The sequence below is a fragment of the Zea mays genome, chromosome 4, assembly GCF_902167145.1.
Source record: "Zea mays cultivar B73 chromosome 4, Zm-B73-REFERENCE-NAM-5.0, whole genome shotgun sequence".
NCBI classification, from domain to species: domain Eukaryota; kingdom Viridiplantae; phylum Streptophyta; class Magnoliopsida; order Poales; family Poaceae; genus Zea; species Zea mays.
In genome coordinates, this window is record NC_050099.1 from 249,709,665 (window position 1) to 249,735,266 (window position 25,602).

Sequence of the window (25,602 nt, forward strand, 5' to 3'; positions counted from 1 at the left end):
GTCGACACAATGCCAAAGAAAGGGGTGTCTGACTCAGTGAGGACGTGAGGTCTTTGAGTGCGACCCCCAAGCCCAAGAGCATCTGGGGGAAGGTAACGTTGATGTTGCTTCCCCCGTCCACTAGTACTTTCTTTACCCTGCTTTCTCGAATCACCAGATCGACGAGGAGCGGGTACTTGCCCGGATGGTCGAAGTTGAGCCACTAATCCACTCGGCTGAAGGTATAGGTGTACATTTAGCCCGGGCCTGATGGGCCGGCCCGAAGCACAAAAAAAAGCACGGTCCAGGCACGGCATGACCCGAAATATTTTAGTGTCGGGCCGGGTTTGGGCTGAGGTCGCGGCCCATGGGCGGGCATGAGCACGACCCGTTTAAGGCAGGCACGAAATGGCCCATATAAAGGCACGAAAAGGCCCATATATTTATTAAAATCACACTTCATTCCACACTTTCATGTACTTGATAAAAAACACAAAGCTAGAGATAATGTTAGTTAGATGTTTTTTGTAGCTTTGAATTAGAGTATGTGATGTAATTTTATTTTTGTTATGAACATTAGATAATGAACTGAACTTACGAACTTTATATAGAGCTGATTATACTCTTTTTCTTTCTAACAAAATGATTTGTAAACGAGGTAGTCATTGCATAGCTCTGTTAACTTAATATAAATATTAAGTTTGCTTTTGGTCAAATTTATTTGTCTTATCTTTTATTTGTTTTATTAAATTTGTTTTGAATTTCGGGCTCTGATGTGAATTTCGAGCCCTGATGTGATTTTCGGGCCGAAAACTGAATTTCGGGTCCTAATGTGAATTTCGGGCCGCCCGAAATGAGCCTGACACGTTTAAGCAATTATGGGCCAGACCGTGGGCCGGCCCGAAATTCAAACGGGTCGGGCCGACCCAAAATTCAAACAATATGGGCCTTTTCGGGCTTGGGTCGGGTCGGGCCGGGCGGCCCGAATGTACACCTATAGCTAAAGGTAATCGGGTACTCTAACCACCGATAGGGAGCTGGGGCACTGGTGGTTGCCATCAGTTCCTGTCGGTCGTTGAGCTTTTGCTGCCTTCTGTTCTCCTGCGACCCGTGTCCTCTGAAGATGACGTTGACCTCCCCGTCGACACGCGGGAATGCTCCACCCCTTCCCCCTTCCTGTTGCTGAGGCATCCTAGGCTTGCCAGGACCTCCTCGCGGTGGGGGAGGTGGTAGAGGCTAGAACGGTCGGCCATTCCCGACGGAATGCTTGAAGTCTCTACAGTTCCACAGGGTGTGGCACATATCCTGTGATACGAGCACTGGGCATCGAGGATGTCTTCCAGTGTCCGCTCGCCTCCGCGGGGTGCCCCTCGGGCACGAGAGACGGATGGTTAAGAGCACCTAGAGGGGGGTGAATAGGTGATCCTGTAAAACTTGAAACTTAATGCCACAAAACTTGATTAGGAGTTAGCACAATAAATCCAAGTGGCTAGAGAGGAGTTCTTGCAAGACACGATAACCACAAGAAGATCAATCACAGATAGACATAGTGGTTTATCCCGTGGTTCGGCCAAGTTCAACACTTGCCTACTCCATGTTGTGGCGTCCCAACGGACGAGTGTTGCAATCAACCCCTCTCAAGCGGTCCAAAGACCCACTTGAATACCACGGTGTTTTGCTTTGTTTACTATATCCCGCTTGCGAGGTATCTCCACAACTTGGAGCCTCTCGCCCTTACACTTTGATGTTCACAAAGAAGCACGGAAGTAAGGCTGGGATGAGCAATGCACACAAGACACAAAATCAGAGCACAACACGCACACAAGTCACAACTCGAGCTCACAACACAACACAACCCAAAGTTTGTTTCTTAGAACTCCACGACACCAGGGACCTTCCTAAGAATTGGCACGTCCCCGATGTACTTTTCCTATCGATCTTACATCCAGCATAATCGGAGTCTGAATATCCAATCAAGTCAAAAGTAGACCCCTTTGGATACCAGATCCCGAAGCAAGGCGTAGCGACTAAATATCTAAGAATTCGCTTCACTGCCACTAAGTGACACTCCCTTGGATCGGATTGAAATCTAGCACACATGCATACACTAAGCATAATATCTGGTCTACTAGCACATAAATAAAGTAAAGACCCTATCATAGACCGGTATGCCTTTTGATCAACGGACTTACCTCCTTTGTTGAGGTCGACGTGTCCGTCGGTTCCCATTGGAGTCTTTGCGGGCTTGGCGTCCTTCATTCCAAACCGCTTTAGCAAGTCTTGTGTGTACTTCGTTTGGGAGATGAAGGTGTCGTCCTTGAGTTGCTTCACTTGGAACCCAAGGAAGTAGTTCAACTCGCCCATCATCGACATCTTGAATTTCTGAGTCATCACCCTGCTAAACTCTTCACAAGACTTTTGGTTAGTAGAACCAAATATTATGTCATCGACATAAATTTGGCACACAAATAAGTCACCATCACAAGTCTTAGTAAATAAAGTTCAATCGGCTTTCCCAACCTTGAAAGCATTAGCAATTAAAAAGTCTCTAAGGCATTCATATCATGCTCTTGGGGCTTGCTTAAGTCCATAGAGCGCCTTAGAGAGCTTACACACGTGGTCGGGGTACCGTTCATCCTCGAAGCCAGGGGGTTGCTCCACGTACACCTCCTCCTTGATTGGTCCATTCAGGAAAGCGCTCTTCACATCCATTTGGAACAACCTGAAAGAATGGTGAGCAGCATAGGCTAACAATATGCGAATTGACTCTAGCCTAGCCACAGGAGCAAAAGTCTCCTCAAAGTCCAAACCTGTGACCTGGGCATAACCTTTTGCCACAAGTCTAGCCTTGTTCCTTGTCACCACCTCGTGCTCGTCTTGTTTGTTGCGGAACACCCACTTGGTTCCCACAATGTTTTGCTTGGGACGAGGCACCAGTGTCCAAACTTCATTTCTCTTGAAGTTGTTGAGCTCTTCCTGCATGGCCAACACCCAGTCCGGATCTAGCAAGGCCTCTTCTACCCTGAAAGGCTCAATAGAAGAGACAAAAGAGTAATGCTCACAAAAATTAACTAATCTAGAGCGAGTAGTTACTCCCTTGCTAATATCACCCAAAATTTGGTCGACGGGATGATTCCTTTGAATCGTCGCTCGAACTTGAGTTGGAGGTGTCGGTTGTGCTTCTTCCTCCATTACATGATCATCTTGTGCTCCCCCTTGATCACACGTCTCCTCTTGATGAACCTGTTCATCGTCTTGAGTTGGGGGATGCACCATTGTTGAGGAAGAAGGTTGATCTTGCTCCTTTTGTTCCTGTGGTCGCACATCTCCAATCGCCATGGTGCGTATTGCGGCCGTTGGAACATCTTCTTCATCTACATCATCAAAATCAACAACTTGCTCTCTTGGAGAGCCATTAGTCTCATCAAATACAACGTTGCTAGAGACTTCAACCAAACCCGATGATTTGTTGAAGACCCTATACGCCTTTGTATTTGAGTCATAACCTAACAAAAACCCTTCTACAGCTTCGGGAGCAAACTTAGAATTTCTACCTTTCTTTATTAGAATATAACATTTGCTCCCAAATACACGAAAGTAAGACACATTGGGTTTGTTACCGGTTAGAAGCTCATACAAAGTCTTCTTGAGGAGGCGGTGAAGGTACACCCGGTTTATGGCGTGGCAAGTCGTGTTCACGGCTTCCGACCAAAACCGCTCGAGTGTCTTGAATTCTCCAAGCATTGTCCTCGCCATGTCTATGAGCGTCCTGTTCTTCCTCTCTACCACACCATTTTGTTGTGGTGTGTAGGGAGCGGAGAACTCGTGCTTGATTCCTTCCTCCTCAAGATACTCCACCACTTGAAGGTTCTTGAACTCGGACCCGTTGTCGCTTCTTATCTTCTTCACCTTGAGCTCAAACTCATTTTGAGCTCTCCTTAGGAAGCGCTTGAGGGTCCCTTGGGTTTCAGACTTATCCTGCAAAAAGAATACCCAAGTGAAGCGGGAAAAATCATCAACTATAACAAGACCATACTTACTTCCTCCTATGCTTAGATAGGCGACGGGTCCGAAGAGATCCATATGAAGCAGCTCCAGAGGTCTTGATGTGGTCATCACATTTTTGGCATGATGAGAGCTTCCCACCTGTTTACCTGCTTGACAAGCTGCACAAGGTCTATCTTTTTCAAAAGTAACATTTGTTAGACCTATTACGTGTTCTCCCTTTAGAAGCTTGTGAAGGTTCTTCATCCCTACATGTGCTAAACGGTGATGCCACAGCCAGCCCATGCTAGTCTTAGCAATTAAGCATGCATCTAGACCGGCCTCCTCTTTTGCAAAATCAACTAAGTAGAGTTTGTCGTCTAATACACCCTTAAAAGCTAATGAACCATCACTTCTAAAGACAGACACATCTACGTTTGTGAATAAGCAATTATATCCCATATTACAAAGCTGGCTCACAGACAATAAGTTATATCCAAGCGACTCAACTAAAAACACATTAGAGATAGAGTGCTCGGATGAAATGGCAATCTTCCCTAGTCCTTTCACCTTGCCTTGGATCCCATCACCGAATATGATTGAATCTTGGGAATCCTTGTTCTTGACGTAGGAAGAGAACATCTTCTTCTCCCCCGTCATGTGGTTTGTGCATCCGATGTCGATAATCCAGCTTGAGCCCCCGGATGCATAAACCTGCAAGGCAAATTAGGCTTGGGTCTTAGGTACCCAACTCTTGTTGGGTCGTACAAGGTTAGTAACAATAGCCTTAGGGACCCAAATGCAAGTCTTGTCTCCCTTGCATTTGGCCCCCACCTTCTTAGCAATCACCTTTTTATTTTTGCATGAAAGAACAAATTTAGTATTGCATGCAAGAAATACAGTGGTAGATTCATTACATACTTTCCTAGGAGCATGAACAACATTTTTCCTAGGCATATTTCTACCATACACATTAGAGGAACTTGAAGCAATCATGGCATGTGAAGCAAAAGCATTATAACTTCTATTATAATGAACATCCCTAGAATGTCTCCTATCATGGTACATGAAAGCATGGTTCTTTTGAACACTATTTGCCATAGGGGCCTTCCCTTTCACCTTGGCGGGAATGGAAGCCTTATGACTTGTTAAGTTCTTGGCTTCCCTCTTGAAACCAAGCCCATCCTTAATTGAGGGGTGTCTACCAACCGTGTAGGCATCCCTTGCAAATTTTAGTTTATCAAAATCATTTTTGCTAGTCTTAAGTTGAGCATTAAGACTAGCCACTTCATCATTTAGTTTAGAAATGCAAACTAGGTGTTCACTACAAGCATCAACATTAAAATCTTTACACCTATTGCAAATCGTAACATGTTCTTCACGAGAGGTTGATTTACTAGCTATTTCTAACTTAGCATTCAAATCATCATTAACACTTTTTAGGCTAGAGATAGATTCATGGCATGTAGACAATTCACATGAAAGCATTTCATTTCTTTTAACCTCTAAAGCAAGAGATTTTTGTGCCTCTACAAATTTATCATGTTCTTCATACAAAAGATCCTCTTGCTTTTCTAACAGTCTATTCTTATCATTTAAAGCATCAATCAATTCATTGATCTTATCAATTTTAGTTTTATCTAGGCCTTTGAATAAACATGCATAATCTATTTCATCATCACTAGATTCATCATCACTAGAAGCATAGGTAGACTTTTGAGTGTTTACCTTCTTCTCCTTTGCCATTAGGCATGTGTGATGCTCGTTGGGGAAGAGGGACGACTTGTTGAAGGCCGAGGCGGCGAGTCCTTCATTGTCGGAGTCGGACGACGAACAATCCGAGTCCCACTCCTTGCCAAGGTGTGCCTCGCCCTTAGCCTTCTTGTAAGACTTCTTCTTTTCCCTCTTCTTCTCTTGTTCCTGGTCACTATCATTATCGGGACAATTAGCGATAAAATGACCAATCTTACCACATTTGAAGCATGAGCGCTTCCCCTTTATCTTGTTCTTGTTGGGATGCTCCTTGCGACCCCTTAGCGCCGTCTTGAAACGCTTGATGATGAGGGCCATTTCTTCCTCATTGAGTCCCGCCGCCTCAACTTGTGCCACCTTGCTAGGTAGCGCCTCCTTGCTCCTCGTTGCTTTGAGAGCCACAGTTTGAGGCTCGTGGATTGGGCCATTCAACACATCATCGACGTATCTTGCCTCCTTGATCATCATCCGCCCGCTTACAAACTTTCCAAGTATTTCTTCGGGTGACATCTTGGTGTACTTAGGATTTTCACGAATATTGTTTACAAGATGTGGATCAAGGACGGTGAAAGACCTTAGCATTAGGCGGACGACGTCGTGGTTCGTCCATCGTGTGCTTCCATAGCTCCTTATTTTGTTGACGAGGGTCTTGAGCCGATTGTACGTTTGGGTTGGCTCCTCGCCCTTGATCATTGCGAATCTCCCAAGTTCGCCCTCCACCAACTCCATCTTGGTGAGCATGGTGACATCGTTCCCCTCATGCGAGATCTTGAGGGTGTCCCAGATCTGTTTGGCGTTATCCAAGCCGCTCACCTTATGGTATTCATCCCTGCACAATGATGCTAGAAGAACAGTAGTAGCTTGTGCATTTTTGTGAATTTGCTCATTGATAAATATGGGACTATCAGTACTATCAAATTGCATTCCACTTTCTACTATCTTCCATATGCTTGGATGGAGAAAGAACAAGTGACTACGCATTTTGTGACTCCAAAATCCGTAGTCCTCTCCATCAAAGTGAGGAGGTTTGCCAAGTGGAATGGAGAGTAAATGAGCATTTGTACTTTGCGGAATACAAGAATAATCAAAAGAAAAGTTTGAATTGACCGTTTTCTTTTTCTCGTAGTTGTCGTCGTCCTTTTGGGAAGAAGAGGACTCGTCGTTGTCGTCGTAGTAGACGATCTCCTTGATGCGCCTTGTTTTCTTCTTCTTCCCGTCCTTTCTTTTGTGGCTTGAGCTCGAGTCAGTAGGCTTGTCATCTTTTGGATCATTGACGAAGGACTCCTTCTCCTTATCACTGACCACCATCCCCTTGCCCTTAGGATCCATCTCTTCGGGCGATTAGTCCCTTACGTGAAGAGAATGGCTCTGATACCAATTGAGAGCACCTAGAGGGGGTGAATAGGTGATCCTGTAAAACTTGAAACTTAATGCCACAAAACTTGATTAGGAGTTAGCACAATAAAGCCAAGTGGATAGAGAGGAGTTCTTGCAAGACACGATAACCACAAGAAGATCAATCACACATAGACATAGTGGTTTATCCCGTGGTTCGGCCAAGTTCAACACTTGCCTACTCCACGTTGTGGCGTCCCAACGGACGAGGGTTGCAATCAACCCCTCTCAAGCGGTCCAAAGACCCACTTGAATACCACGATGTTTTGCTTTGTTTACTATATCCCGCTTGCGAGGTATCTCCACAACTTGGAGCCTCTCGCCCTTACACTTTGATGTTCACAAAGAAGCACGGAAGTAAGGCTGGGATGAGCAACGCACATAAGACACAAAATCAGAGCACAACACGCACACAAGTCACAACTCAAGCTCACAACACAACCCAAAGAGTTCTCTACTCAAATGGAGCTCTAGTTGCTATCACAAAGAATCGAATGCGCGGAATTGGAGTCTTGGTGCTTAGGAATGCTTAGAGAATGCTTGGTGTACTCCTCCATACACCTAGGGGTCCCTTTTATAGCCCCAAGGCAACTAGGAGCCGTTGAGAGCATTCCAGGAAGGCAATTCTTGCCTTCTGTCGCCTGGCGCACCGGACACTCCGGTGCACCACCGGACACTGTTCGGTGCGGATTTCTTTCCTTCTTTGGCGAAGCCGACCGTTGGAGATTCAGAGCCGTTGGCGCACCGGACACTGTCTAGTGCACACCGGACAGTCCGGTGCCCCTTCTGACCGTTGGCTCTGCCACGCGTCGCGCGCGGATTACGCGGCCGACCGTTGACCCGGCCGACTGTTGTCTCACCGGACAGTCCGGTGAATTATAGCTGTACACTGCCATCGAAGTCCCGAGAGCAGCCAGTTGACAGACGCCAGCCTGGCGCACTGGACACTGTCTGGTGCACCACCGGACAGTCCGATGCACCCAGACCGAGCAGTCTTTTGGTTGTACACAGCCAACTTCTCCATAATTGTTTCTCCTGTTTCTAGCACTTAGACACAATACATTAGTCTTCAAAACAATGTACTCAGTCTAGAAACATACCTTTAATCTTGATTTGCACTTCTTGAGTCTTTGGCACAATTTAACACTTAGGCACTTGTGTTGGACACTTAATCACCAAAATACTTAGAAATGGCCCAAGGGCACATTTCCCTTTCAGTGGTCCGGCAGCGTGGACCTCTTCACGGGGCCTCTTCTCCCAACGCTTGTCGGGTTGCTGGTTCGCGTCGCGCCGCGGCGCTGGTGGCGCTGGTTTCGCTCACCCGATGAGGTCCTGGGCCCGTTCATCAGCGGTGATGTAGAGGTCCGCTTCTCGAAACAGTTGTTCGGAGGTGGTTTCTGCAGTATGGCTCGGACGAAGGCCGAGTCATTAGATCCCTGGTAGAAGTCCTCAATCACTGCTGCCTTAGTGACCTCGGGGATGCGATTTCTCATAGTCTGAAACCTCTTGAGGTACGACCGAAGTGTTTCATCCCCCCGACGCCTGATGGATTTGAGGTCCCATGGCTGCGCCGGCTTGTCGGAGAGGGACTGAAAGTTGGCGATGAAACACCGACTGATGTCGCTCCAATCGTCGATGCAGTGTCGTGGCAGGTGTCGACGGAACCCAGTTTACAAGTCGGATCTTCCAGGAGTATTGTGAGGGCATCGGCACCCAGCTCTACTTTGCGTCGGTGCCCACCCCATGAGTAATGGCCTAGTGGAAAGGGCAAATGCAGAGGTCCTCAGGGGACTCAAGACGCGCACCTATGACTATTTGAAGAAGCATGGTGCGAATTGGGTCAGTGAGCTCCCGTCCGTGCTATGGGGAAACCGGACAACACCCAGCCGAGCCACCGGGAAGACCCCGTTCTTCCTGATCTATGGGGCCGAAGCATGTCTTCCCCCAGAAATCATCATGGGCTCCCCACGGGTCCAGGCTTTCGATGAGTCTATGCAGGGACAGCTGTGGCATGAAGACATGGACTTCATCGACGAGCGAAGATGGCAAGCGGCAATCCGAAATGCACGGTACGACCAAGCGCTCAGGCGCTACCACCAACGGTTCATGCATAATAGGGAGCTCAGGGTCGGGGACCTAGTCCTGAGGTGAGTACTAAACCAAGAAGGATCCCATAAACTCTCCCTCAGCTGGGAAGGACCCTTCAAGGTGACAGAAGTATGCTGACCCGGGTGTGTCCGCTTAGCCATGGCTAAAGGAGAGCCTCTGCCCAATCCCTGAAACATAGAGCACCTCCGTAAGTTCTTCCCATAAAAGCAAAGCTAGGGAATTCAGTTTCTTCCTTTGTAACTAGATAGCACATGTATGTACGCCAGCCCGGTGAGGTCTGCCCTCATAAACCCGGTCTGTTGGTTTGCGCTCATAAACATTAAGTTATGAGGAGAAGATCCCCCCCAGATTTGCTTTATGGTGGTTTTATTCCGCTTAAGTTTGCAACCATTATTTCTATCTAACCCACCCATATGGTTTCCCTCCATTGCTGGTATATTGACATCCACATTGAGTAGCCAGGCCATGTATCCTGGGGGCCAGTCCAAGAGAACGGATAATTGTCCCCTAGAGAGGTCCGGAGCCGTGCGGCCGCTTAGCTTGGTCCCGTACCCTAAGCCCGCACGCTTCACCACTCTGTGACAGGTATCCTAGTGTCCGGAACTATAGTACTATGGGTCCGGAAGCCTGGGGATCCATTTCTAAAGAAAGGACACTTGTCTCCTGGGGAGGTCCGGAGCTGCGTAGCCGCCCGGTCCCGTACCGTAAGCCTACGCACTCCACTACCCTGCAACGAGTACCCTAGCATTTGGGGGCCGTGACCTAGGGGGTCCGAACACACGGATCGGTTTCCCAGTCTAAATCCTGCAGGTTCTGTTGCGTAAATCAAAGGATAAAATATACCAGTTAGTGGGTCCTATGAGTGCACTACTGAAAACTCCCTAGCTAAGGCTGTGTACAGGTCCAGGTCCCAGTTGAGATTACCTCCTGGGGACCAGGTCACCAATTCTTTCTTGAATATACTGGCAACCAGCCTCGAAGAGTCGAGCCCACATCCCAGGGGGCCAAGTACCAGGAAGAAGTTGACAACGACGCACACAGCGTAGGGAAAGTAGCATGCAAATAAGTTGCAATGTTGCTTGACAAGTAGTACTTAAACGTATCTTACAAAATCCAAATGTATTATAAGCCGCTTCCCAGCGGGACCCTTGCTTTCTCTCCGCAGATCCGACTACTCATCATCGACGGGATCCCGCTGGAAGCGCTTGGCCACCGCATCTACGGCGTCTTGTACGCTCCCCCGGGCGGCGTCTTTGGTATCGGCCACCGAACCGGCGATCATCGGCTCCAAGGAGATGGCCGGGTCGTGGCTCCGGAAGCACGTCAGGATGTACTCTGTTACTGTCTGGCAGAGGCTACTGCCCTCAGCCTCAAGGCGGGCGCCAAGGATCTGGTCCAGGCGTCGGAGGCAGTCGGCAGCGGAATCCAGCACCCGGAGCGCGTCAGAGATGGACACTGACTGCTTCGACACTGGGATGGGGCTCACCCCCAGCGGTACTAGAGCCGAGCTCGCCTCATCGGCCCATGCAGCAATACGCTGGACCCCGGTGCGATGCTCTGCCCAGAGATCCTCAAGCGTCTTCTTCATCACCTCCACCGCCTGGGAGCCCGGAGCCGCCTGCGCCGTCTGGGATACCTGTGCTGCCTGCGTTGCCTAGAACCGGTGGACCCGCTCCTCTAGTGTCTGCTCCTTCTCCTACAGTTTCTTCTCCTTCTCCTCTGCCTCGAGTTCATGTTCGGCCAGCAACTTTTGTTGCCTTTCCCACATCTCCTCCCTCCAGGCGATTTCCTTCTCCTACCAGGCGAGATTTGTAGCCCGCTCCTCCAGGGAGGCATCCTTCGCCTTGAGGTTCTCCTCGGCGAGAGCAATGTTGCTGGCCCTGCCATCGAGCTCCCGCCGCAGCTTTTGCAGAGCCACCTCAGTCGTGGTATGCTCAACCCGTTGCTTCTCCAGCATCGCATTATAAGCTTTAAGCTTCTCATGGAATTCCGTGATGACCTCCTCCCTCTGGTCCAAGTGCTCTTCCTTCTTGACCAGCCCTTTATCCTTCCGGGTCACCTACTGCTCCCGGTCAACCACCTTCCCGGGTCCTCCTTGAGATCCTCGCGCTTCCGCTCAAGCTCAGACCGCTCCGAGGCGAACCGGCAAGACGCGGCCTTGGTGCGCTCCTCCAGCTGGGTGCGCCAGTCACCGAGGCGCTAGTGCTCAGTCTCGAGCGCCTCCCACTCTCGCTGGATCGCCGCCTCGGTCTCTCGGAGAGCCTGATGAGCATGGGACAACACCCAAGGGAGGGGAGTCGGCGTCGCTTCTGGTTTGGCGACGAACCAGAGCCGCCGCCCAAGAATAACCTCCGGCTCCTCCGGGATGGGCGGCGGGATGGAGTTGGGTGTGCGCCCCGCGTCCCCCTCCGTTGTTGGCGGTGCATTCGACGACATCGCCGCCTCTGGGTCTGCGGTAGCCGTCGGCGGCGCTGCTGCTTCTGGACCCCCAACTGGAACCTGGGGGCCCGATGGCGCTGCCTCGACAGTAGAAGTCAGAACCTGGGGGCCCGACGCCGCCGCCTCAACAGTGACAGGCGGAACCTGGGAGCCCGACGCCGCTGCCTCGGCGGTGGTTGGCGGAGGCAGGTCGTCGGCATCGAGGCCAGCAGACGCCTGCTGCTGGGAGCTGGATTCACCAATGGGAACAACTTTGGATGCAGAGGGGGAAGAAGCCCTGATAAGCAAAAGATGGGTTAATACCCGTCACCATGGTGACTAAACCAGCGAGGCCATGGCGAATACGGCGGCGAAAAGCAAGAGAACGCGAATACAGCAGAGGCGCAGAGGACTCGGGGGTGAAAGGGCGCAGCAGTTGGAGAAAGTGCGAAAGTGTAACTGCTGACCGCGGGATGAATCCCCTTTTCAAAGGTGGCTCTTCCGCTCGCGCCCCAGGAAATCCCATTCGACTCGCACCTAGCGCTCGCAGTGACCCAGTCCCCGGCATGGGGGCCCGGGTCCACATGTCACGCACCTGGAGTACCAGCCTCCGAGTATGGAGGAAGCGAACCGTCATGCCGGAAGCAAACCGTCGCGCACGGATGCACGTCACCTAGGGGGCGCTAAGGAATATTTTTTAACTTAGGTGGCAACAATACGCCACGCGCGTGGCCCGACAAAACCGCCGGGCGTGGGGGCCACGTACCCATCAGCTGCGGGGACAGACGTGGCAGGCGGCGTGACCGAAGGCGGGTTGGCGTTGACTAAGTCAGCAGGTGCCCGAAAGCGACACGCCAATCACCAATCAGGCTTTGGCCCCACCTGCAGGCTTGTAACCTCCCCTGAGGTGGGCCCGGGGGCCACTGTCGGTACCCTGGGATAGGGGTACCCCTTACTATAGTATGAAGGAGCGGTACCCACACGCCTATCTCTAGACGCGTGATGAACGGCGCCTGGCACCACCACGTGGACGACTCCGGGGCTGCTACGTGCCCAGAGAAGGTAGCATGCTCCATGATGTCGTCAGAAGATCCAGACCCCAGCATACGTAGTCCGGACCTCCGGGTGCGGCCCAGGACCCCCACATGGACGAGCTGGCCCCCCCGGATGGGACCCAGACCCTTCTAGGTGAGGTCCGGGCCACCCACGGCAAGGTCCCAAGCCGGAGAGTAACCTGGACGAGGTCAGGTACATACTGGGGTCCGGTGCGGACGCGTGTTCGGGCTTTATACAATGCGCTTCCGCTCCCCGCTCAGGCGAGGACCCGATGATGTCGCGTGGCATATTGCCCGTGACGTAAGCCAGCGGGCGGAGCCTGACGTAAGATCCCTGGTCCACGCGGCCTCCACATTTATTGTGAAAGGGACGCGCCGCCTGTCCACCCTACTGACAGGCGATGTGCCGCCTCAGCATTTAATGTGCCCCGTCCACTCCGCTGGCAGGTGGCGACCAGGCCACCCTGCAGACGGCGCACCTGTCCAATCAGACAGCGGACAGTACGCCCATGCCGCCGCGTGCACCATGGCCATCATGACTTGTACGTTGTCAGAGAAGCTTCTGCTGCACGCCAATATTACACAAGTAGCAGATATTGGGACACGGGGAGATGGCATAAGGCGACTGACATTAGTTGCTCCAGGTGTTCCATCCATTATGTCCCTGGGCCCACATGTCGGGGTTCAGTGTCCTTGTACGTGCCTCCCTTGGGCTATAAAAGGGAGGGCACGCAATGTTGCGGGGGGATTTAGACCCACTTAGACTCACACACTCACAAGTTCATACAAGTCCTCACAACAATACAACACACAGTGGAGTAGGGTATTACGCTCCGGCGGCCTGAACCACTCTAAACTTTTGTGTGCTTTTGTGTGTTCATCAACCAATCTCGAAACAGGCAAAACGCTTAGGCCCCTCCTCATCTTAGGATTTAGGGCGGGTGCACTCCGCCACCCGGCCGGAGATTTCCTCTCCGACAGATGAACACGGTGATTTATTTTGCCAAGGTTCGGTTCCAAAGAACCTAGTCCCCGTTGAGGTGGTCACAAAGACCGGGTCTCTTTCAGCCCTTTCCCTCTCTCAAACGGTCACTTAGACCGAGTGAGCTTTCTTCTTACTTCTCACGGGTCACTTAGACCCCGCAGGGACCACCACACAATTGGTGTCTCTTGCCTTGCTTACAAAGCACTTGAGAGTAACAAATTAAAAGAAAAGAAAGTCAAGCCAAGCAAACAAGAGCAACTAGGAACACAAGGGATCCACTCACAAGTCCTAATGTGCTAGAGTTGAATTGGGGACTTTGAGCGGATCAATCACTTTAATTGTGTCTTTGAAGTGAAGTGTATTGCTCTTGTATTGAATAAACTATTCAATATGCTTGGGTGCTTGGAGTGGTGGTGGTTGGGGGTATTTATAGCCCTGAACCACCAACAAGCCGTTAGGGGTGGCTGCTGTCGATGGGCGCACCGGACAGTCCGGTGCGCCACTGGACACTGTCCGGTGTGCCAGCCACGTCACCCAACCGTTAGGGTTTGGGAGCTGTTGATCATTGGAGGCTTTGTCTTCTAGTGGCACCGGACAGTCCGGTGCCGCACCGGACAGCTCCTGTTCATTGTCCGGTGCGCTCTGACACTGACGCGCACTGTTGCACACTGTAGCGCTCGTCAGGAGCCATTGCAGTCGATCATTGCACTAGATAGTCATTGCTCCGCTGTCACACCGGACAGTCCGGTGAATTATAGCGGAGCGCGCCTGGAGAAACCCGAGAGTGGCCATTTGGACGTTGTACGGTCCTGGTGCACCGGACACTGTCCGATGGCACACCGGATAGTCCGGTGCGCCAAACCAGAGCACACTTGGTTTCTTTGCTCCTTTGTGTTTGAACCCTAACTTCAATCTTTTATTGGTTTGTGTTGAACTTTTATGCACCTGTAGAATATATAATCTAGAGCAAACTAGTTAGTCCAATATTTATGTCGGGCATTCAACCACCAAAATTAATACTAGGAAAAAGGTTAACCCTATTTACCTTTCAGGGAGCGAGTGCGCGCGCGAAGAAACCGGCACCGACAAGCTAGCCCCACTAGGCAGCGGAAGGGAGAGAGCACGGATGCGGGCCGTCGTGGACAAGTGGGACCCACATGTCAGGCGAAGCGGGCGCGCGACCTGACTGGCTGGATTGGGCCTACTGGGCTGAAATGAGTTTTTCCTTTTTCCTGGAATTCTAAATGCTTTTTTTATTTTCTCTATGGATTTAAAATCAAGTTCAAACCCAATTCAAATTCAAACTAATTCAACCACGTGCATCAAACAAAAATAATAATTTAGACTGAGCATGATGCAACATTTCATGACTCGTATGGGTTTTGCTTAAATAAATAGTTAATCTCTCACCTAATTGACATCACTCTAATAAAAAGGAAGAGATAAGTCTAAAGAGAGAGAAACAAGAGGTAACACCTGAATTTGGTGGGCATTAGAGAAGAAATTTTATACCCCCTAATTCAGGGTGTTACAGATCAAAACACCAAGCCAAAGAGCAACAAAAAGATCACAATGTCACACTCTCTTGTCTCTCCCCAAAGCACTAATCACTAATGATCTTCTAGCATAACTAGGAGAGTGCCCGTGCGTTGCAACGGGAACGTATAAAACCACGATAAACTATGTACAAATGTGTGTTATACTTTTATAGATCAGTGCCCGTGCGTTGCAACAGAGACATATAATATCTCGATAACTTATATATGCACATGTGTTATATATACAAAATGTGTCTTATATTGTTATAGTAAGATGCCCGTCCTAACGATACTACGAACCTATAAGCCTGCCTATGATGGAGCCTCATTGCATTCATAATTCAATCCATCTGAAGCAAGGGCAAGTGATTCTCGACGATTCAACTCAGTGTATTTCAGAAAAGAAGCAGCACGCCAACACTGAAACAAATAATAAAGAAATTTATCATATTTCGTAAATTCAATGTAAAAGCAAACAAAGTAACACCATTTGGTGCCTAGCTTACCAAGGCTATGTTGAACGCATGTAGTATGCTCCGTGGCTCCCGCACAACTAAATGATTATTTCTGGCTTGTTTTTTAAATAACATGCACCATACAACTCCAATGCCATCTCTATGACTCTACAGCCATAGCAGTAGCCATCACGAGATCAAACCACCCACCCGCCCAGTTGCATATGCGATCGTCGTTATCAAGAGCAGGGTTTCCGCAATATAGCAAGTAATTAGTTCTGACGTAACACCCACTTGTCCAAACCACATCAATTGTGATAGCTCAAGCACAAGCAGAGACTTGCTGGCAAAGAAAAAAAAATATGAAACTATCCTGCAGCCACAACCGTTCAAGAGTCGCAGCAAGCTGATTTCTGCGCCTCTGCTGCATCAGCTTCCCCTTCAGCCTTGATCTTGATAGTTCGATCCTGCAAACAGGTAAGCTAAGGAACTGTGGAAGAGAAAGCAGACGTGCCAAAGGTTCAACACGCTATGCAAAGGACCGCACCTCAGGCTTGGAATCAGTCTCTGAAAGTCTCTGTTTGATATCCCTTGCTATAGAAAAGAAAACCTGCTCGACGTTCAGGTTTGTCTTTGCACTCTGCAGCAAATGATAAAAACAAATTATGCATCACAGACTTATGCAAATGTAAGCGCATGATGCCTAGGAAAAAGCCACATCATATAACAGTTATGGTGCAAGAAAGGAATACTGTAGGTAATATAGTTGGCAATGTAGTAGTGAAACAACTAAATTAAAATAACAAAATTTATGTATAGCTAGGATCACAAATGGATTATGAAATATTTTCTTATAACAATATAAGACACATTTGTATATAAGTTATCATGGTATTATATGTTCCCGTGCGTTGGTACTGACCTAGTTTCAAAATAAAATTGATAGGGCGAAGACTGCTCTATTCCTAGAGCTTGAATTTCAACACAGAAGTCGGCAGAGATTGCGAAGGCATCACCATGCCGTAAATTCGAAGGAACAAACGCACTTGGAAAGAGGATGTGAAAATGCGAACTCAACCTTGAAGTCAACACACATCACAAAGACGAACTGGGAGGCAACAAAAAAAATTAAGTATACGATTTCGGAAACAGAAAGCAAAAACGAACGACCTTCTGGCGCTGCAACTCAAGAGTGAGAACTGAGAACAAAAGTTCTTCAGATATACCATCACAGGTTCATCAATACGACTCCGAGGTGGTAGGTAGTCTAGGGGACCAACTGAGTCACTCAGACAAACCAATAGAAAACTATACAAAATTACGGCCCTGGCATCACACGTTCTTATTGTCTTTATTATTGTCAAAGTTGCATTAGGGGCAACGCCATCACAGCCCCGAAAACTGAAAACATGACCAGCACCATCCAGAAGGGCACCGCCTTCTTCTGGTTCTTGTCACGGCGCGCCTCCGCCAGTGGTTGTGCCCTATTGGCCACGGTCGGGGCTTGCTGGGCAGCAGGGGATGGAGCAGGTGCAGGATTCTCCTGAGGCACCGGCTCTGCAGCAGTGTTCTCCAATTGTAGCTGTTGATTGTACTTCTCAACATACTCTGGGAAAAGTTTCCTGAAGTGCGGACAGTTTTTGCTGCAAGACAAACACTTGAACTATTGAGCCACACAGACTTGCCACAACGAACAAGTGGGGTATTTAGAACATGACTTCAAGCAGATGAAGTGATGATAGTAACTTAACAACTTTACATAGGAACTCCAATCAATGTTTGCACTTAAAAACGGAGCACACCGACCAAAAATTCAGTTGTTTCTTTCATGTAAAGGTATAAACACTACACTACTTGTTCAGAAGCTAATGACCATTATGTTCCTGTGGGGGTAGTTTCTAACAGTTCTACAAAAAGAAAATGGTCAGAATGAAATAGCCTGCAGAGAAATGCATCTACCTCTCACAATTGTAGGCAAGGGAAGCTTTTGCTAAACGCCTCTTTTCTGCATCTGATGTCTTGATGCTTCCAGTTGTCAGTGCATCGTCCATCTGCAAGTATGAGAATTATCAACATTGAGAAAACACCTTAAAACAAGGAAGTTCTGGCAAGGGAAATGCCAAGAATTGCTTGCTGCAATGTTGAGCAACTAAGCCTGGAGCAACAACTGATATTCCAAATTTTATATGCATGCTAGAAATTATGACTAAACCTAGACATTCTTTTTTGGAAAGGTTAACTCATAGTGAGGTACTGAGGTGCAAGGAACAACTTACCATGAAGGACAGAAGCCCAGTGAGAATGCTGCAGCATAAAGTTTTACATGTCAGACCAACAAAGGAAAGAAAATGCAAACAATTTGAACTGAAGCATATTGACTGCTAGATAGTGAAGGATGAAGGATCCATAGAGCAGCACAGTTAAAGTACTAACAATGAGACTATCATTTCAGTTCTCTCATCTCATGGCAACAGAAGTTGAAATGGTTGAGAGCATTGATTTGCCTAGCAGTAAATTAAGAATTTGTACATTGTACAGTAGCTGAATAATTAAAGGTATGCTGTGTCTTCCAAAAAAAACATTACTGTTCATGTAATTTCAGAAACATACATGGTACATAGATGACAAGTGAGAGAAGTTATAAATAAGTACTTCAGATCAGAAACATACCTCAAGATATTAGGTAAGTGCCCGTGCGTTGCAACGGAAACTTGTAATACCATGATAACTTATGTATAAATATGTGGTATACTAAGAAAAGATTTTGTAATAATACAAGTACTTCGCTGTCCCTCAGCTCCTCAGCTGGGAATGCAAAAACAAAAGGTCTTCTTAGAGGAACGAAGTTTTAGCAGTAGCAATTCCAAAAGCCAAACTGTTGTAAAACACTGGTGGTACACCATCCAAACACAACAGTATGAAAAAATGAGAGAGAGCATGCTGATAAGAATAAAATGAAACTAATTAATAAACTGGTCTTGAGAAATAAATAATCCCAAAACCACATAATCCTGTGGTACGTTACAGCTACGTTACAGCTGAATCCAAATGCAAAAGATCGCACGAGTCCATACAGGCAGCAGTTTGTATCCCGCTGCAGGATATGGGCCATTTAAGCATCAGCATACCTGCACCCCAGAAGAGTAAACGATCAGATTTGTTCCACTAACCAAGCACAAATTGTGCAACCAATGGTTACTCACCCCAGTTCGGAGAGCTTGAGGTGGGCCTCTTTGTAGTCATCAAAGAATGCCTTCTCATCCTACAGAGCACACGATAATCAGTACTTGCCTCCCTACGAATCTCCATACCCTGGATAACAATGACCAAGGACATACTGCAGCATATTTCTCCACAAGAGGGCGGAAGACAGGGTCGCTCAGCAGGGCTTTGTCACTTGGGAGCTGAAGAAGGCCCTCCTTGTCACCACTCAGAAGTTCCCTATGAAAATATGGGAATAGTAGGAGATATGGGACGGCTATTAATTTCTAGCACAGCATTCAGCTGCCAAGTAATGACATAACAAAGGTAAACAAATTTTAAGTATTTCTTAACTAAATGCAGTTGCTTTTCAATAGTAAACAAGACAGACTCACTTGAAGTAAGAGTTGTCAAAGACCAAAGGGTTCGTAGTCCAGGCCCCCTCAAAACCAGACCGCTCTTTGTGGCACCTTCCCTAATAAAACCTCAAAGAAAACTAAATCAGTACAGGCATACACATTACATTCCTGAATCAAACATGAGTGGACAGCAACAAACCAAGGTGTGGCCACCAGAGAGGGCAACGATGTCCTGATCACTCAAACCCATCTGCTTGCCAAAGACTTGCCTCAGGTGGTTAGAACCTGGTTTCAAAAAAAAAGCAAGCAGCAAGTGCCAGTCCTCGTGTCAATAGAAGTGACATCAAAACCAGTGTTTGGTCTGGACGCCTACACGGTGCCTCGGCTACAAGGCACCACTGTTACCCAAAGCAAGCTGGGTACAGGGATGCCAAAACAACACCTTTGAAACACTTAACAAAGGATGCAAGGTGAATGTAACTCATTAACTCAGCATTCATGCCAATCTAGTAAAGATTAGAAATCTACCCTTGGTGGCATCAGGAAGACGGCCCTCAGGTGGCGGCTGAGGCTTGTCCTGAAAAAGACAAGAAACGATATAAACACTCAGAGTTTTTACATTGACCAACACTGATGACGAAAAAGGCATGGAACAAATAATATCATCACTCAGTCATGTCTATAAAAAGAAAAGATCCAGTGCAGGAGACTCCCACATGAGTAGGGTGCGGAAGGGATAAACCGAGTAAGCCCTCCCCTGACTCAGTTCTCACCACTGCAACAGGTCTACCCTTCTCAGTCATGTTTCTCTATAGTTATTAGAAAATAGAAGGGATAGAATCTAGCAGAAATATATTTAAATAAAGTACATATGCCAGACACATCTCCACGCATCTCTGGAGAAAACTGGAGCCATTATTTCAACAAACCTGTACAGCAAACACATCAGGTAGGTTCCTTGATACAAGCCAACCCGAGTAAGCAGATTCAGCTGACATGGGGGCAAAATTACATACCCAGCGCACGGGGGGACATGAGGATCAGAGCACCAACCTTCTCTCTCCTCTGTAACCCTGTCAGAACCAGTTTCATAAGATAGCATTCAGCTTTCAAACAAGGATTCAAAAGAAGAAAACTGAAATTACTGCAGTGCATGATGATTCAGGAAGTAACAAACCTCCCTCTTCAGGATCCTTGGGTGGCATAGAGTCATTTATGAGTCCCTCAGATCCCATTTTCGAAGATTTATCTCCACTTAAACCCTGCTTGAAGTGTGTTCCTAGAGAACAAAAAGAGAGAGGGGAAATAAGCGCAAAAGTTGTAGCATAAAAAGCTAATCGAAGAGATAACATGTCACAATGCCACACATCACAAAATTCAGAAACAAAAATAGATTATGCACCATTTCATAATTATAGCGACTAATCCTTCTATAATATTCATGTGACGATACTGTTGCTTGGGATCTAAGTGCATAACAAAAGGTATGCATCTAGAAAAGTTAAAACATCTTATAATTTAGAATGGAGGGAGTACTAAACAAAGATAGTAACTTATGAAACTAATTTATATAGAATCTTATAGTAGGGAGGATGAAAGCCTCTGATTATGCAGGCCGCAAAGATTAGATGGGAACTGAGTTTAATAGCCAGATTCATTGTCAACTAAATTTAGTTTTCGTATAGACTTATAAAACAAGGATAAGTTCCCATAAATTCACACACAGATTGTAAGCTGTAAGGTACTGTTACTTTGCAGCGGGAGTGACCCCCCCTCAAAAAAACCACCCAAAAGAGAAAAATAAAGAACTTGAGGCATGCCAATCTGTACAGTACCTTTCTAGGAGTCATGGCACTCTCAACCTCAGAATTCTGTGTGTCGCAAAGAGATTCTTCCAGCGCTGCCTCCTTAGCTGCTGCAGCTTCTTCAGCCCTTTTAGCAGCTTCAAGTCTTTTCTTTTCAGCTCGTTGGAATGCTGGAGGGACAGAACCACCTTCTAGTCTACCCGACAGTTTAGTGAACTGGGCAATCAGACGAAGTGTCAAAAGAAAATGTAGTCTAGTCTGCAAGTCAATGTGTTGTGTGCATTGTAGATGAGAACTACCTTATTGTAGCATTTTTCACAAAGTCCATGAGCAAAATGCTCAAAACCTTTATCCTTGTGTTTGCAGATAATTTCTCCAGACTTGGGCGAATGTTTTGAAACAGGCTCTTCATTAGATTCATCAGTTGTTGCCAGAAATTCTTCAATGTAACAAAGGGGCATGAAGATATAGGCATGTTCACATCTTAAGAGAACTGTATAAAATGCACTGATGATAACATACATTAAGAATGACAATAGAAGCAAGATATTATTCATAAGGCACACATTATTATCACCTCCTAAATCCTAAGGTTGGTACTTGTTTATTAGTGTACTACACATGATCAGAGTTAAGAAACATACTGTTAAGCTGCCAGAATCTGTATTTTCGAACTCTATCAATCGCTTCGTTAGAGTGGCCTCACACACATGCACAACAGAGACCTACAAATGTAAAACATAGTTGATGCCATCACTAAAGTATAAAACAGAAGGTCATAGGTCGACAAAAGAGAATATACATAATATCGATTTGTTGAATAAGTTCGAGATATCTCATGAGCATCTGGACTTACAATATCTGCCTTGGTGTAATTACACCCATGAGAGAGTGCAGCAATGTATAATGCTGCACCACATAATCCGCTTGGCTTCCTCCCAGTCTGGAACATAGAGCAGGGCAGTAAAGCCAATCACAGCCTTGTGAAAGAAAAGTTATGAAGGACAAAAGAAAGAGGAAACACCTGCCTGCATCCAATCTCTCTTCATGCTAGCTACAATGCATAAAGCTGTGTCTGAGACATCATTATTTCTTCTTCCCAGCAAAACTAAAAACAAAACCAACATATACTGTAAAAACTTCAAATAATCAAACCCATATACATAGATAGGAGAAATAATTCTAGCCAATCCTCACATAAGGATCTTGTTAGTTGCAACATATAAATATTGGTGGATACCTCAACCCTTCGCAGCACACATTACATTTAGCAGATCCAACAGATGAAATATACAATGCAACATATATGTCATCAGCTTACGTTTTGTAAAACGATGGATGAAAAGACTGGGATCTACAAGTTTCTGAACAACTGGATGTTCTGCAAGTTGCAAAACTTGGCAGAGCTGAAGAAAAACAGCACCTAGGACGTAGCTGAAAGAAAATCCAAATGAGTCCCTTCATTAAGTCATATATTAGATAGAGGGTCAAAGAGTTGGTATACTCACACACTTATTTGGAGATGGTCAGAGAAATCGATAAGAAGATAAGCCTTCTTACTTTGCCTGGCAAGAAAAGTTGGAGAAATCAAACATTAGTACTACAATATAGCTTGCTGAAAAAATAAACTTTGCAACAGGCACCAACAAAAGCATGAAAATTGGAATGAGAAAACCCCAACGCAACCCGTACAGGAGCGGTAAACGCGCCCGCGGTTGATCCCAGCTAACCGGGCAGGAGGTGGAGTCACACCTCCCGGAGGGGCTGGGGAGTAGTGTTGGCTTCGGGAACGCGACGCCGACCCCGAGGTAGAAGGTGCGATGAGCCCTATCCCTCCATACCTGTAAGTCACTGTACAATACAATAGTATGGTACTTCGTTTCCAATAAAAAGATGGAAACCCATAGGAGTCTTTTAAGCACAATACTACAGTAGGATAAGCTGAAGCTTCTAAAACACCAATGCATCTTTGAAAGTACAGAAATCTGAACTGCCTTCATATTTGCAACATATAACTAAAATATATGTTGGCAAATGTTCCTAACGATACTACGAACCTAAAAGGCAATAAAATTAATTAGGATAATAAGTTGAGTATCATTACAAATAAAATCATATCTATCTGATGTGCCTAATAATTTCTTGTATTTCTTCTGGAATGTTGTCTTTGGATTCATTGTCCTTGTACTTCAATAATTCTACTAAGAATTTGGTCCTCAGGTCATTCCCATTCTGCACATTCATTATTACATATCATAGAACACGATTAATAATCAATTATAGAAGAACAATATTGACAAAGTATTAGAACAAATAGGGTACTCACAGTGCAAATGCAGGGTAACCTTATACCATTCCAATCGTGCATAAAGTTGATAACAAGAAAGCCAGATAAATCCCTACAAATTAAAATAATACGTTGTTACATATATGTAGACAAAATTAATAAGTTGTTCGGGTTAAAAAAATTACCAGTTTAATGTTCTTGGAACCCATGTTGGTACTATACGACGCCACATATAAATATCGTCTTTCCATGTAGGATTGGCCAATTCCATGGCAGCATTCATATTATTGGCAATATAATGTATATTATGTATATAATGCATGCTAGGATGATCACCCTTAAACCATGATGGTATAGGCATGGAGTCCATTATATAGATGCTTCTAGTGTCCATGTTAAGTACATATAAGGTGAAGTGACCCATGAAAGAAAAGGGCAATAGAATCTGCAAGTTAAAAAAATAGTTCAAGTAAGAGAAAAAACAAGATTACAAAAATGATGAAGAGTATAGCTTACTTGTTTGCAATCTGAAACATCGTACTCCATGTCAGGCCAACATTCTAATAATTTTGCCAACATGTTGATATCTGGCTTTGCACGAAGGCGAGGGTCTCGACCAAATTTAGTTATGGACTACTTTTTGTTAGTAAAATAATTATATAATGAACACACTTATATGAATAAAGACTAATTACTTGAACTTACACAGAACTGTAGATCCATGTAGTGGTATTTGTCTTCCAACAAGAACAAGGCATCATTGCATGCGATCATCCGAACAGCCATGTTAAAACAATATGTATCCATCGGCTTATTTACATCCAATATATCTTTAAGTTTTTGAAGACTTAAAGAAATTGGATAAGGTTTAGTACTCTGAATCCAATGTTTCCTATTAAATGAACAATTGTTTTTATAGTTAAAGCAAGAACATATGTGTTGAATATTTACCATGCATATACTATATTAAATGAGAATTAACTTACTTTAAATATTTGGCGTTGTCTATCCCCATGATATATGTCCATAATACAAACATCAGTTCTTGCGTGTTTGTTGATGTTACTTTAGCAGGCAGAACATATGGAGATATATATGGTTCAATCTGATGTGATGTATTTGACGATTTAGATAACTCACATGGAGTATCGATTATTTGAACATCACTTGAACTCTCTCCATCTTCATCCACATTGTGGTCAAGATTTTGATGTCCTTTCTTTGTGTTTAATCTCGAGTCCCATAATATTGCAGGTAGCTTAAACCTAAACATTGTTATATCATCCTGCAAGTATATAAATTAGAACAAAAGAAACATTGTTCCTATAAATAAATATATGTCCTCTACCTGAGTTACGTTATCAGATAGGGAGGATCCTGTCCAGTATTCCATATAGTTTATCATCCATAGCCCACAAGATACCCTAATATGAAATTTAACAGATCAGGTGAGTTTCTATGTATATATGAAAATAAATACAACCAATTTTGTAGAGTTGTGGTCACATGAATTTTACCCATCGGTTTGCATTTGTATTGTGATCTTCTCTATAACTGGCCATGATGCAACATCAAGGTTCGACCACTTGCCTTGGTAAAGCTCTTTATGTTCTGCTGCAAGTTTAATCTGTCTTTCTAGACCTTTTAACTATGTGTATATATAAAACATATCAAGATTTATAGATAACAAATAATGTAATGATGAAATAATCATAATATAAAAGAAATGATTACTCACTGTAGTATAAAGGTCTCGGCGATCCGTTATTTGTTGTCCCATAGAATCGAGTACATGTACCTCACTTTTTTTTGCATTCAGAACTGCCAGGTACCAGTGAAAATTTTCTATATTCATTGGAATGAACACCTTCATAGAACATACATTAACATTAATTTGTAAGTATTGTGCACCAATATATTACATATTACATATATTAAAAATGAGATGAGTTTTAGGTCAACCATGTCAGACTGTAAATAGTTGTCCACCCTTTTTTCAATTGTGTCTTCCTTACAATTTAAGAGCACCTTAGGGTCGCCATCACGCTTAAGCAGACTGGAAATGAATGTGTTCTCCAAGAAGACCTTTCCACCTTCTCTATGAAGTAAATGCTCTTCATCCCTAATACAGTGTATATATGCACTGAGGGCCTGTACACCAAAAGAATACAATTAGCAGATCAAATATACATGCTAGCTTTAAATATGTATACCATACTGTATAATATGATAATTATAAATATATATACTTTATTACTGTATATAATATGGACATACAGA

General features: G+C 45.6%; 3 protein-coding genes, 1 long non-coding RNA gene and 1 pseudogene across 6 annotated transcripts; all 5 read right to left on the reverse strand.

The window, feature by feature from the left end:
- Positions 1 to 15,417: 15,417 nt before the first annotated feature.
- On the reverse strand, positions 15,418 to 15,761 carry LOC118477038 (uncharacterized). Its single transcript, XR_004857998.1, has 2 exons — positions 15,722 to 15,761; positions 15,418 to 15,635 (listed from the first exon to the last, which is right to left on the reverse strand). It is a non-coding gene; the product is annotated as an uncharacterized lncRNA (long non-coding RNA).
- Positions 15,762 to 16,036: 275 nt separating this feature from the next.
- On the reverse strand, positions 16,037 to 18,347 carry LOC103656052 (ubiquitin-conjugating enzyme E2 34). 2 transcript variants are annotated; one of them, XM_020552978.1, is made up of 4 exons: positions 18,341 to 18,347; positions 17,947 to 17,974; positions 17,630 to 17,721; positions 16,864 to 17,313 (listed from the first exon to the last, which is right to left on the reverse strand). In XM_020552978.1, exons 2-4 carry the CDS (start codon positions 17,947 to 17,949, stop codon positions 17,031 to 17,033), a joined length of 378 nt encoding a protein of 125 aa, XP_020408567.1. In that variant the 5' UTR covers positions 17,950 to 17,974; positions 18,341 to 18,347; the 3' UTR covers positions 16,864 to 17,030. The 2 variants fall into 2 exon arrangements, 1 of the variants encoding a protein (XP_020408567.1); XR_002269380.3 differs by lacking the exons at positions 16,864 to 17,313; positions 17,947 to 17,974; positions 18,341 to 18,347 and adding exons at positions 16,037 to 16,137; positions 16,218 to 16,310 and having other exon boundaries at positions 17,630 to 17,722.
- A 135-nt stretch (positions 18,348 to 18,482) lies between these two features.
- Positions 18,483 to 20,048, reverse strand: LOC103656053 (ascorbate peroxidase pseudogene; annotated as a pseudogene). Its single transcript, NR_163591.1, has 7 exons — positions 19,947 to 20,048; positions 19,759 to 19,807; positions 19,430 to 19,515; positions 19,267 to 19,346; positions 19,009 to 19,111; positions 18,874 to 18,932; positions 18,483 to 18,798 (listed from the first exon to the last, which is right to left on the reverse strand). The product of NR_163591.1 is annotated as an ascorbate peroxidase pseudogene (transcript).
- Positions 20,049 to 20,345: 297 nt separating this feature from the next.
- On the reverse strand, positions 20,346 to 22,623 carry LOC109946121 (transcription factor IIIB 90 kDa subunit; the record flags this gene model as incomplete). The annotated part of the gene is made up of 8 exons (XM_035967631.1): positions 20,346 to 20,492; positions 21,066 to 21,251; positions 21,335 to 21,459; positions 21,680 to 21,760; positions 21,892 to 21,978; positions 22,064 to 22,143; positions 22,357 to 22,469; positions 22,544 to 22,623. Coding segments are annotated over 7 exons (591 nt in total), but the record flags the coding sequence as incomplete, so codon positions are not given.
- A 298-nt stretch (positions 22,624 to 22,921) lies between these two features.
- On the reverse strand, positions 22,922 to 24,067 carry LOC103654067 (uncharacterized). Its single transcript, XM_008680871.2, has 3 exons — positions 23,508 to 24,067; positions 23,362 to 23,434; positions 22,922 to 23,267 (listed from the first exon to the last, which is right to left on the reverse strand). The coding sequence occupies exons 1-3, from the start codon at positions 23,744 to 23,746 to the stop codon at positions 23,154 to 23,156; spliced, it is 426 nt and encodes a 141-aa protein (XP_008679093.2). The 5' UTR covers positions 23,747 to 24,067; the 3' UTR covers positions 22,922 to 23,153.
- Positions 24,068 to 25,602: the final 1,535 nt, after the last annotated feature.

Excerpts from the sequence above, each read along its gene's own strand:
- LOC103656052 (XM_020552978.1), bottom strand. Across the intron at positions 17,314-17,629 it reads CTTGCCTACAATTGTGAGAG|CAAAAACTGTCCGCACTTCA; the intron begins GTAGATGCATTT and ends TTTGTCTTGCAG.
- LOC103654067 (XM_008680871.2), bottom strand. The coding sequence starts at position 23,746 with ATGGGTCACTTCACCTTATATGTACTTAACATGGACACTAGAAGCATC. Across the intron at positions 23,435-23,507 it reads GTTCCAAGAACATTAAACTG|GGATTTATCTGGCTTTCTTG; the intron begins GTAATTTTTTTA and ends TTTAATTTGTAG. Across the intron at positions 23,268-23,361 it reads GGTTACCCTGCATTTGCACT|AATGGGAATGACCTGAGGAC; the intron begins GTGAGTACCCTA and ends ATGAATGTGCAG.